The 12,824-nt window shown below is 41.5% G+C and overlaps 1 protein-coding gene across 1 annotated transcript in view; it reads left to right on the forward strand.

The window, feature by feature from the left end:
• The window catches only part of CALHM4 (calcium homeostasis modulator family member 4), a 30,844-nt gene extending 18,951 nt beyond the window's left edge, over window positions 1–11,893 (forward strand). The window contains exon 2 of the mRNA XM_089652146.1: window positions 8,977–11,893. Coding sequence (XP_089508272.1) covers window positions 8,977–9,420 — 444 coding nt within the window. The 3' untranslated portion in view covers window positions 9,421–11,893. The remainder of the gene's footprint in view (window positions 1–8,976) is intronic.
• Window positions 11,894–12,824: the final 931 nt, after the last annotated feature.

Here is a 12,824-nt window from a genome sequence, read left to right on the forward strand (position 1 = left end):
AGTGCACATGAAAACGGGGGGGAGATTTTAGGGAGCAGGGGGACAGATACTAGGTTGCGGGGGTTGCGGTAGGACATGGAGGCGGGAGAGTGTTGTGCGGGTGAGGGAGGTGGTGGAGGGCCAGGATTCGGGGAGATGTCTCCCGCGGCTAGGAGGAGGAGAAGAATGAGAAAGGTGGCATGAGAGCGGGATGTGCAGGAGCGTGAGAAACTCCTAGTGGAGGTGTTCGGGTCAGTGGGAGAGTGGAATAATAGGAGGAGGTGGTGGGTGCCATAGAGGGGCGAAGGAAGCAGTGAGGACACAATATACAAATGTTTAGGAGGAGCAGAGGGATATAGTGAATGGATTTTGGGAATGGAGGAGAGGAAAATGAGAAGGAGTAGAAGAGGCATTTTGGGGGGTGATGAGAGCAGTAGTAGGGAGATGATAGCAATGAGGGGGAGATGTGCAAGTTTTGGGGTGGAGCAGAGGGGTAAAGAAATGAGATTTGGGAACAGAGGATAGTAGTATGAAGAGGAGTGTATTATATAAAGGTACACAGAGTGGGACTCAGGCATGTAAGAGATGTTTCCCAGGGTGTTTGCTTGCAGTCTGTCCAGCATGCAGTAGAGTTTCTTGCTGCTTAAGTTCAACTGCTGTGTTTAACTGCTTCGCACTCTTTCGAAGCCGCACCCCCATCAGAGACTGTGCCCCCCATCAGAGATCTCCCCCCATGAGCTGATCTAAATTTATAGGGAGATGCTCAAATGAGCATTCAACTCCACCCCAATTAGAAGCTGATAAGGCTCACATGAATAGTGGGGGATGTCTCATAGGAACCAGGCTACAGTCGTAAACTGAGTGCAACTGGAGGTGAGGACTGCTCAACATACACAAATATAAATACACCAATAATAAATTCATAGTCCATTTGTCCGTGTGTCAAAGCAGTCATAATGTGCTTTATAATCCACCATTATATACCACCACCTTTAAGACAGTGGTTCACCATAAGATGTTGACCCCTAAAAGTATTAAGGTGAGATAAAGCTCTATGTCAGGGGTCCTCACACTTTTTCAATAGGGGGCCAGTTCACTGGCCTTAACATTGTTGGGGGGGCCAGACTATAGTTTTGAAAAAAAAAATATGAACAATTTCCTATGCAACACCGCACATATAGCTTATTTGTAAATTTGTTTAAAATACACTAAAACGCACTGGAGACCACAATGCATTGCACACTGTAACACACTGGACACTGCAATCCACTGTACACTGTAACGCACTGGACAATGCAATACACTGGACGCTGTAACGCACTGGATATCAAAATGCACTGTATGCTGTAACACAGTGGACACCACAATGCACTGTACACTGTAACGCACGTGACACCACAATGCACTGTACACTGTAATGGACGTGACACCACAATGCACTGTACACTGTAACGCACGTGACACCACAATGCACTGTACACTGTAACGCACGTGACACCACAATGCACTGTACACTGTAATGCACTTGACACCACAATGCACTGTACACTAACACACTGGACACCGCAGTGGACACCACAATGCACTGTACACTGTAATGCACGTGACACCACAATGCACTGTACACTGTAACGCACGTGACACCACAATGCACTGTACACTGTAATGGACGTGACACCACAATGCACTGTACACTGTAACGCATGTGACACCACAATGCACTGTACACTGTAATGCACTTGACACCACAATGCACTGTACACTAACACACTGGACACCGCAGTGGACACCACAATGCACTGTACACTGTAACGCACGTGACACCACAATGCACTGTACACTGTAATGCACTTGACACCACAATGCACTGTACACTAACACACTGGACACCGCAGTGGACACCACAATGCACTGTACACTGTAATGCACTTGACACCACAGTGCACTGTTCACTGTAATGCAAAGGACATCGCAATGCACTGTTCACTGTAACGCAAAGGACACCAATCTCTCACTGGGTCATCGTGGCAGAGGACCCAGCGAGCAGCCTAGCTATTTGCCGGCCAGCAATGTGTTTTTTTTTTTTTTCTTTTTTCGGCTGGACCGGCGAGCTGGATAAATGTCTTTAGCTGGCCGTAGTTTGAGGACCCCTGCTCTAAGTGATATCCTTCAAAAGACTTTAACAATAGCAAGATGGAAATCCGTAATTATAACTGCTCTCAAGACATCATGCAAAGGACATCAATATATTGCTTCTACAACAAGAATTTTACAGCATCTAGAACCAAAGGTGAGAGAAAAACAAACTCCAGTGGTTAAATTACATAAATAAAGGAGAGAAAAAATCTCACATTTTCCTAGTGCATATTCAGCTCACTTTACAATTGACATTTTAAAAAGCTGAATTGTAATATAACACTAGCCCATTCTGAAATAAAGACAATATATCAGGACCCAAATTCACAAGATGAGTTGTAAATAGGAAAGTTCCTTTATTATGTGTTAGGGTGACTCCCAAGAATATAAATCCTCTTACTCGCCATGGGATTTTTCATCTGTGGAAGATGGTTTGTAGAATATGTTAACATGCACCAAAACCAACTCATTTTACATCTTACACTGCAGCTGGACACTGTAAAAAGCAATCTGAGTTGCTAAATAGTCGCTGGATTGTTTTTACAGGCGGCTGGGGACTGCAGCTGGCAGTTCTGCTGGCTGACCATAGAGCTGATCGAGGACTGGAATGTCCTCGATCATCTCTATGGTCCAAAAAAATGGAAGCTACGAGTATTTGGTCACTTTTGGTTTTGTGTTTACTGGTAGATTACCAACCAACCATCTGTCTCTGATCAGCTGCTTTGGAGGACAGAGGATAGATCTGGGGTCTAATAGACCTCAGATCTCCCCATAAAGAGGACCTGTCATGGCTTATGCTATCACAAAGCATGTTGTTCATAAAGTTGATTAAAAAAAATGATCAGTGTAAAAAACTATTTTAACCACTTGCCGCCATGCCACTGTAGAAATACGGCGGCAGGGCGGCACTGACAGGCAAAACTACATTTTAAAACGTGTGTTTTGTAAAGCCGCCCTATCTGTCCCGCCGATCACCGCCGCGGATGTCAGTCGCCGGGTCACAGCCGGTCATTAGCGGCTGTTTCGCGGCGATCGGCGGTAAACAGTGACAGAGAGCACAGCTGCAGTAGCTGTGCTGTCTGTCACTTCCTTGTCAGCTCGAGGACGAGCTGATCGAGACAGAAGAGTTTCTCTCTCTCTCGATCAGCCTTGTCCCGTCCTGCACACACCCCCGCCCCCTAGTAAAACACTCCCCCTCACTCCTATAACCCTTCCCTGCAAAATAAAGTTAACCCCTTCCTCCCCAGTGCCATTAGTACAGTGTCAGTGTTTTTCTTTTTGCACAGATCACTGTATTAGTGTTTTTGGGGATGTCAGTGACCCCAAGTGAGTACCCCCCAATGTCAGAATGTCCGCCGCAGTCCCGCCATAAGTCGCTGGTCGCTGCCATAAGTCACTGATCGCTGCCATTATTAGTATAAAAAAAACCCTAATAATCCCAGTATCTTTCCCGCCATTTGTAAACGCTATAACTTTCATGTAAACCAATTAATTTACACGTATTGTTTTTTTTTTTAGCAAGGACATGTCGCAGAATGCATTTTGGCAGAAGTTTATGACTAAATTTGATTTTTGCATTTTTTTTTTACTGGACATGTTTTATAGCAAAAAGTCCAAAATATTGTTTTTTTTTTCCTCAAAATTGTCAGCCTTTTTTTTTATAGCGCAAAAAATAAAAACCGCACAGGCGATCAAATACCACCAAAAGAAAGCTCAATTTGTGGGGAAAAAAAGGATGTAAATTTCATTTATGTACCGTATTGCATGACCGCGCAATTGTCCATTAAACTAGCCCAGCGCTGTATAGCAGAAAAATGGCGTAAGTTGCAGTATTTATACCATAGTTTGTAGACGCTATAACTTTCACACAAAGCAATCAATATACACTCATTGGGATTTTTTTTACCAAAAACATGTAGCAGAATACATTTTGGCCTAAATTTATAACCAACTTTGAGTTTACGATATATTTTTTATAGCTGAAAGTAAAAAATATTGTTTTTCTTCAAAACTTTTGGCTTTTTTTTTGTTTATAGCATGAAAAATAAAAAGTACACAGATGATCAAGTACCACCGAAAGAAAGCTCTATTTGTGTGAAAAAAAGTACGTAAATTTCGTTTGGGTGCAGCATTGCATGACCGCGCAATTATCATTTGAATTAGTGCAGCGCCGAGTAGCAAAAAGAGGCCTGGTCATTAAGGGGGGTAAATCCTCTGGAGCTCAAGTGGTTAAATAAAAAAAAAATTTAAAAATGTAAAGCACCCGACATCCACGAACCCCTACAACAAGTTTTTTGAAAAACAAATTTCTAATCATTGATGGGAGAATCGTGTGAGAAATATAATCAAAAAAGGATTGTGCATGAGCTGTAACCTAGAAAGAAAAGAAGATTCCTAGCCAAGAAAATTATTTTCTGTAAGAACATGAGGTGAAATTGAAGGCTTGGTTGGCCAAATTTAAAAATCAATGGTGGAACCATTGGATTATAAAACGTACAAAATTTCTGATTTTCTAAAGAAAATTTGTTCAGAATTTGATCCATGTATGGCCTGCATTAGAAGTTGATTGGTTACTATGCACAGATACCCCAGATTCTGTGTGCACCAGTTTTAGTAAATCTCCCCCTTTGCTGTTTGTGCTGTTATAATGAAAAAGCCTTCATATGTATGTGTTATTAGTATTTAAAGTGGTTGTAAAGGCTGAAGGTTTTTTACCTTCATGCATTCTATGCATGATAGTAAAAAAAACCTTCTGTGTGCAGCAGTGCCCCCAGGCCCCTCAATACTTTCCTGAGCCCCATCGTGATCCAGCAATCAAGCCTTGGCTGTCCCGGGTCTCTGCCTCCTTATTGGCTGGGACAGCAAGCAGGAGCAATTGGCTCCTGCTGCTGTCAATCACAGCCAGCCAATGAGAAGAGAGGGGGCGGAGCCAAACTGCAGCTCCGTGTGTGTGTGAATGGACACACAGAGCAGCGGGTGCCCCCATAGCAAGCTGTAGGGGACCCAAGAAGAGGAGGATCTAGGCTGTTCTGTGCAAAACCACTGCACACAGCAAGTAAATATAGAGATGTGTTATTAAAAAAAAAAAATGAACATTTAGAATCGCTTTAATAATTATCCTGCAGCCAGGCCCAGGTTTATTTTTTAATTTTAATAAAATCAAAACTTATTAGACTACACAAGTGCCAAGAGGCAAGTGGGGACATCTGACATATGAAAGTGTATTCTGTATTAAATTCATCGCTATCCACAGCATCTGCACGTTACAGCTCTGTGCCACAAACTGGCATCAAGAGTACTTTTGCCTATGTAACAATGTACATTTTAACACTTGGTACTGCAGGTATTTATGCATATTTTGTGCACTTTTCAACAACATTTTTTTTTTTTTGGAGGGCAAACAAGTGAATATTTGGCCTTGGGGAGCACACAATGTACACCAGAAAAGCTATCTCGTATACACCTGTGCTGTGAGTGTGCATCTGTTAATTTTAATTCATTTCAGTTGGTCCTCTGAAAGCATTTACAGCAAAACTGCACCAAAATATCACATACTTTAAATGCTGGACTTCATCTAATAGATAAATGAATGGGATTTCTACGTGAAATTCATTCAAATATAAGGGACTGGCCTAAAATGACAAAATGCAGCCACATTTCTTAGATGATATTGTCACTCTTGATGAAGAGGCAGAACTTCAAAACATATTAGTGATGGTGTCTATGAGTGGAGGTTGATGACTGGAGGGTGCTATACTGCTGATTCGAGTGTTCCATTCTTGAAGTGTTGGTCAGCCTTTGTTCATTCATGCTGTCAGCACTTTTCCTCTTCCCTGGATGCCAGTTTTAACACAGAGAACGAGTCAAGTCTGCATATGCTGATCCATGCTGTGAATTTTGCTCTGTGATGACAACTCTAAGCTTTTGTGAGTGCACTTCTTTGTTTTATTAATGTCAAATTGTTTTACCTGCACTATCCAGTGTACTTTAGTCACCGTTTTGACTTCCCAAGCGTTCTTTTAGTGGATCAGCAATGATTGTGTGGATTACCTATACTACTATTTTGATCTGCTTTGTCCATGCCTCATCCCATCCTTTGTGACTACTATTTGCATTTTGTATTACATCGGTGGGTCATTGGGTTAGCTTGGTGTAGTGCACCCTCTGTGTGTGTGTGTGTTTTTTCATTAAAGTACGGTATATGTTATCCCAGAAATGAAAATTCCTAATATTTGTTGTCTGTTTTTTGTAGTGCTTAAAGCGATACCAGAGGTCCTGATTTTGTTTTAAAAATAACAAACATGTCATACTTAACTGCCCTGTGCAATAGTTTTGCACAGCGCAGCCCCCATCCTCCTCTTCTTGTGTCCTCTGCTGGCGCTCCTGGCTCCTCCCCCTACTGAGTGCCCCGGAGCAAACTGCTTGCTCTGGGGGCAATTGTGTGTGCACATGGAGTGCAGCTTGGCCCTGCCCCCCACTCTCTCCTAGAACCAGAAACGAACTTTCCTGCGCTCTGAGACCCAAGAAAGGGTGGATAGATGGAACCAGAACTTGAAAAAATTCAACCACCAGTACATATGGGGTTGTGCAGCTCCAAACAAGGCTGGGGAAGCCCGACCAGTACTGTGAAGCAAAACAAAACTTTAGAACAAACTTTAGAATAGTAGAACCTGAGCAAGTCTCTATTATTCTAAAGTTCCTTGAGGACTTACATGCTTGATTTACTTCGCTGTTTGTGAGTATTATTCTGTATTCAATACATTTTGGTTTACTGAGGTAATGCACAAGGTTGGTGCGCTTTCTGTTTTGTTTTGCCCCACTCTCTCCTCACAGGCTGAGACTGACAGTCTCAGCCAATGAGAAGTAAGTGCCCCGGGAAAGCTGCTTTTTCCATGCACATCTCAGGATCCAGATCAGGCTCAGGTAAGTATTAGGGAGGCTGAGTTGGGGGCTGCACAGTGAAGGTTTTTTACCTTCATGCATAGAAGTCATGAAGGTGAAAAACCTTCAGTCTTTAGAACCACTTTAATAAATATTGCCTGGAATGTTTTTATTTACTCTGTTATTGTTAAATTCCTGATGATCCTGCCAGTTTCCCTTGTTTTCTTTCGCAAACTGACCACATCGAGAATGTGGGCAGATTGGTTCTGTCACGGTCAGTTCGCATCCCTGGGACCTGGAATGATGCATAGTGTGCCTGTATCTCTCATAGTTAGTTTTGTAGCCACACGCCCAGTCCAGCCCTGCTGTGTTGTAGCTGCAGCCTGTGTGAGCATTCATCTGCCTTATGAAATGCATGCACACAGTTGGGAACCATACTTCTCTGCTCTGTGTCACTTAACCTCCCTAGCGGTCTGATTATTTCAGATTTTTGATGCTGAAAGCGGTACCATTATTTTGCATGGAAATATGTAGTTTTTTTATTGTAGGCTGTAATTTTTAGGAATAACTCACTGAAATCTGTCCGAACAAGAGTCTATTAAACATCCCGGGTATGATAAAATTTGAAACACGAAATCATAAATTATAATTTAATAAATAATAATAATATAATAATAATACATTTAATTCAATATTATAATCAAACCAAAAACACTGAAATTTGAAATAGAGCACCAAGTTCGCACATTGCTGAGCAAAGTCGCAAAATCGTTTTCAGTGTCTGATGACGAATTTCCCCACGAATCATTATCACTCAATTCTGCAAGTGGTTCTGATTTACTATCACTGTTCTCTAGCTGATCTAAACCCGCTTTTGACCTAAAGGGACACTTTTTGGACGCCATGGACTTTTCTCAGTTTCCAGGCAGAAAGAACAGACAAAATGCAGGCAAGGCACAGGACAAAGCACTAGTGACAAAATGTATGTGAAATGGGTTGAAACAGCAATGTTTTGCTATGTAAAATTTGTTTTGAAAAAAATTACATTTTTTTACATTTTCAAATTTCCCGCCGCCGGTGGCGGCGCCCGTACATCCCGACGTCACAGGGACCGGAACACAGAAGCCGGATGCCGGCATCGGCCGGAGGAGATGGCCAGGGACGCTGCAGGGGACACATCGCGGGAGCGAAGGACAAGGTAAGCTCTGCAGGGACTCCCTATGCAGCGCCGCATGGTAAGCCTGAGTGTAGCTCGGGGTTACCGCTTTTGGCACTGACATTTTACCCCGAGCTACACTCGGGAATAACACTAGGGAGGTTAACATAATGCTGACCAGTTTGCTGTACAGACATGCCCCCGCTATAACATTTGGTCTCTTCCAAGAACAGCATATGATAGGTCATCTCCACACAATTGACTGTTGTGTACTGACAAGATGGGGGCCAGAAATAAGGAAAATTAAGCATTTTCCTTTCCCTGCCAGTCCTCATGTTAGCATGCACTGCTCAGAGGGTTAGGGCAGACCCATTGGAATTGATTTGCCAAAGGCAAATAGGCTGTTTAATTTGCAAGGCAATTTTCCCCAGAGCTTAGCGAGTTTGTTGAAATTTAATTTTGCAGAGAATATGCACTTACAGACAAGGAAAATGATTAAAACAATATTTTTGCTTGCACATGATTGGATGACATCAACAGAGCTTAATCTCATTCAGTAAACTCTGGGGATAATTCCCCTATAAAATTAGGTTTGTCTTTAGTAAATTAACCCCACTGTATGCTGACTTGAGGAGGGCCAAGAAAATGAAAAATCGAACATACTTTGTGAGACAGTCACTTTACCCTTATGTGCTTGACTTAAGTCTGGGTACATTTACAGTAGAATGTGTTTGTGCAAAGACCATATTTGAAAATCATTAACTATTTTTTTTTTTTCTCTGCATAAAAAATACTTTACCCATTTGTATTATTATTTCTTTCAGGTTAGCGGGTGGCTTTTGGTGGCATTTGTAGCTGTCGTATTCTTTATGGTCCTGTCTGTAGCTAGGTGTTGTTCACCACTCACCTACCTTCATCTGAGGTACTGGACCAGCTACATTAATAATGAGCAGAATCTATTTGAGCAAGCAGTGGACCAGCATTCAAGAATTTTTGCTCTGGAAAATATCAAAAAGTTTTTTGGCTTTTCTCCTGGGAGTAAAAAAGTTTCTGAAATTCGCATCCCATCACGTTTGGATTGGAGAACTATTTCTGGACTTGATCTCCTTAAACTAGTCAACCAGGACTATTGCCACTACAGTCTTCTTCATGCATGGGCTGATGAAGATATAGGAGATGGAAAAATGATTCCTATTGATGTAGAACAAGCCCCTGTTGAGGCACCTCCACTTCCAGTTCCAGTTCCACATATATCTATAACTTCATGAACATATAGTTTTCTATAATCGATCCACCCAAAATGCATACTGAAGTTTTTGTAGATACTGATGATATAAATCTGTCAATAGGGCAAAGCAACAGGTTTACTTTAATCCCTCCTTGCACCAGCACAGAATTACTGTCCTTTGCTCTCTTGTTGCTGTTTAGCCACCATTAGCATCCAGGTATGGTGGAGCTTGTGACTCACGATATTTCATAGTACAGCCCTTGCCAAAAGTTTTGAGAATGACACAAATATGAATTTTTACCTGCAAGGAAACACGTGCAGTCATCATTGCTTTGCACAAAAAGGGTTTCACAGGCAAGGATATTGCTGCTACTAATATTGCACCTAAATCAACTATTTATTGGATCATCAATAACTTCAAGGAGAGAGGCTCAATTGTTGTGAAGAATGCTTCAGGGTGCCCAGGAAAGTCCAGCAAGTGCCTGGACTGTCTCCTAAAATTGAGTCAGCTGTGGGATTGGGGCACCGCCAGCGCAGAGCTTGCTCAGGAATGGCAGCAGATAGGTGTGAGTGCATCTGCATGCACAGGGAGGCAAACACTTTTGGAGGATGGCCTGGTGTCAAGAAGGGCAGCAAAGAAGCCACTTCTCTCCAGGAAAAACATCAGGGACACACTGATATTCTGCAAAAGGTACAGGGATTGGACTGCTAAGGACTGGGGTAAAGAAACATTCTCTGATGAATTCCCTTTCCAATTGTTTAGGGCATCCGGAAAAAAACCTTGTCCATAGAAGAAAAGGTGAATGCTACCATCAGTCCTGAGTCATGCCAACAGTAAAGCATCCTGAGACCATTCATGTGTGGGGTTGCTTCTCGGTCAAGGGAGTGGGCTCACTCACAATTGTTCCTAAGAACACAGCCATGAATAAATAATGGTACAAAAACCTCCTCCGAGAGCAACTTCTCCCAACCATGCAAGAACAGTTTAGTGAGGAACAATGCCTTTTCCAGCACAATGGAACACCTTGCCATAAGGCAAAAGTGATAACTAATTGGCTTGAGGAACAAAACGTCTAAATTTTGGGTCCATGGCCAGGAAACTCCCCAGACCTTAATCCCATGGAGAACTTGTGGTCAATCCTCAAGAGGCAGGTAAACAATAAGAAAAAAAACACAAATTCTGACAAACTCCAAGCATTGATTATGCCAGAATGGGCTACCAATCAGTCAGGATGTGGCCCAGAAGCTGATTGATAGCATGCCAGGGTGAATTGCAGAGGTCTTGAAAAAGAAGGGTCAACAATGTAAATATTGACTCTTTGCATAAACTTAATGTAATTGTCAATAAAAACCTTTGACACCTATGAAATGCTTGTAATTATACTTCAGTATACCATAGTAAGATCTGACGAAAAGATCTAAAAACAGTGAAGCAGCAGTCTTTGTGAAAATTAATATTTGTGTCATTCTCAAAACCTTTGGCCAGGGCTGTACACATGCTTGGTGACTGGCACATGCCACTGTCACATTGTGGGGGGGGGGGACATTCCTCAGTCCTATGTAAACTCTTCCTGGAGTACTTTGCTGTTTTCAGCTGACCACAGTAGGGGAAGGAAATGCAAGTCTGCAACTGGAAAGGGGAGAATCCAAGGAACTCTATTGATTTCCCTACATAGACACATCTCCCATGACCATTACAAGGGGCCAGCTCTCTCTGTAAGAGTTTTAAATATTATACAAGGGGATTGTAAATGAGATGTGAAGTGAGCATTCTCACTACCCTAAGGTGGGTAGCGACAGACCTCCAAACGTCAGGAAATCTTGCCAGTGGAGGTCAGGTTCAGAGGTAATTTCAACAAACTAAATATCACTTTTGGGTGGACTGACCAATATATACCAAAACCTGAAAAACAAAGATTGACAGCTGCTAAATCCTAAAAATATTTGGAAATATATTAAAAATACAAAGAGTGCAGTGCCTGCAAGGAAATTTTATACTTCGTTTAAGAGGTAAGCAGATGTTGCACTTCGGGATTCAAAAACTAAATGGTATATTTTTATTCTGAAGAAATTTCAAGATTAAAATATTTTTAAACGAGGTACAGATAATGTGTACCCCCATCTTATCTGATTATTTTGTACAGCAAATGTGCGATAAGAAATTACCTTATATTTTATGGAAAACACTTACACTATTGAGTAACACTGTTATAAAAAATTCTAACATTCATCTTGTAAGTGCCTGTTCATTTAGTATTTTAACCCCCTTGTCTGTACTCTTCGGTAGTATGTGGATTTATTAAACATGTATTCCATTATAAATGGTTTAACAGCTGTCTACTGCTTCTTTTTTTACAAATTGTTTTTCCCATTTATAAAAGCATGTTTGTTTTTGAGCACTAAAGATTTGCATGCATATAGTTTGACATGAAATTATATATGTTTGATGATCGGTGACTAAATACAAAATGCATTATGAGCAGTCTTTTACAATAAAACATGAAAACCTTCAAGGGGGCGAGTACTTTTTATAGGAACTAGATGAACACTTAACTCATGTAACTTTATATAGTTTGTTTGAACCACCCTATTTCCTTCACTATCACATGCGCCAACTGTCAGTGATGTGTAAAATGTATGTTGCATCAACAAACTTTATTCACAGTGTACCTATAATCAGTTATAGTCATAGGGTAGTCAGTTCTATGGAATATTTGCCCTCCAAGTATTTTTCCCACCATGCAATTTTTCCAAGACCTAAAATTATAATTTGATATTATCTACAGCAAAAATTATTTCAGCCTGTATCCCCGCTGCATCTTTTCAGGACCGTACCCCAGTAGCTACTGCTTTGCCTGCTTTTGTTCCTATCTTAGATCTAGTGCTACTATCCATAAGTAGAAAAAACGAATAGGTACACTCATTTTGAGTGAAAAAGCACAGATACATGCTTTTTTTTTTTTGTTCTTCAAAAGAAAAGGAAGCTTTTTATAGAGCTTGCCCTGTGGATTGACAGGACCTTTCACACCCCAAAAGCATTGGCAAGATGGCAGCGCTGGTGGGTAGTTTTGGATGTAATAGTGGGAAAAAAGCAGCAATGCATCTGCCTAGAGGTATGCATGGGTGTATTTCTTACAAGGAATGTAAAGGTGAGTGTTGATTAATAGTGTGCTTAAGCGGGAAATTTTATTTTTTTTACAATGTAATGCAAATTAAGGAGGGTGATCATGTATTATAGAACACTACATCGGGTTTGTTTACTGCATTGGGGTTGATTTACTAAAACCGGAGAGTGGAAAATCTGGTGCAGCTGTGCATGGTAGCCAATCGGTTTCTAACTTCAGCTTGTTCAATTAAGCTTTGACAATAAAACCTGGAAGCTGATTGGTTTCTATGCAGAGCTGCCCCAGCTCCCCAGTTTTAGTAAATCAACAACATTGGGTT

The sequence above is a fragment of the Staurois parvus genome, unplaced genomic scaffold, assembly GCF_062004578.1.
Source record: "Staurois parvus isolate SC_StPar_1 unplaced genomic scaffold, SC_StPar_1.0 ptg000672l, whole genome shotgun sequence".
In the NCBI taxonomy this organism is placed as follows: domain Eukaryota; kingdom Metazoa; phylum Chordata; class Amphibia; order Anura; family Ranidae; genus Staurois; species Staurois parvus.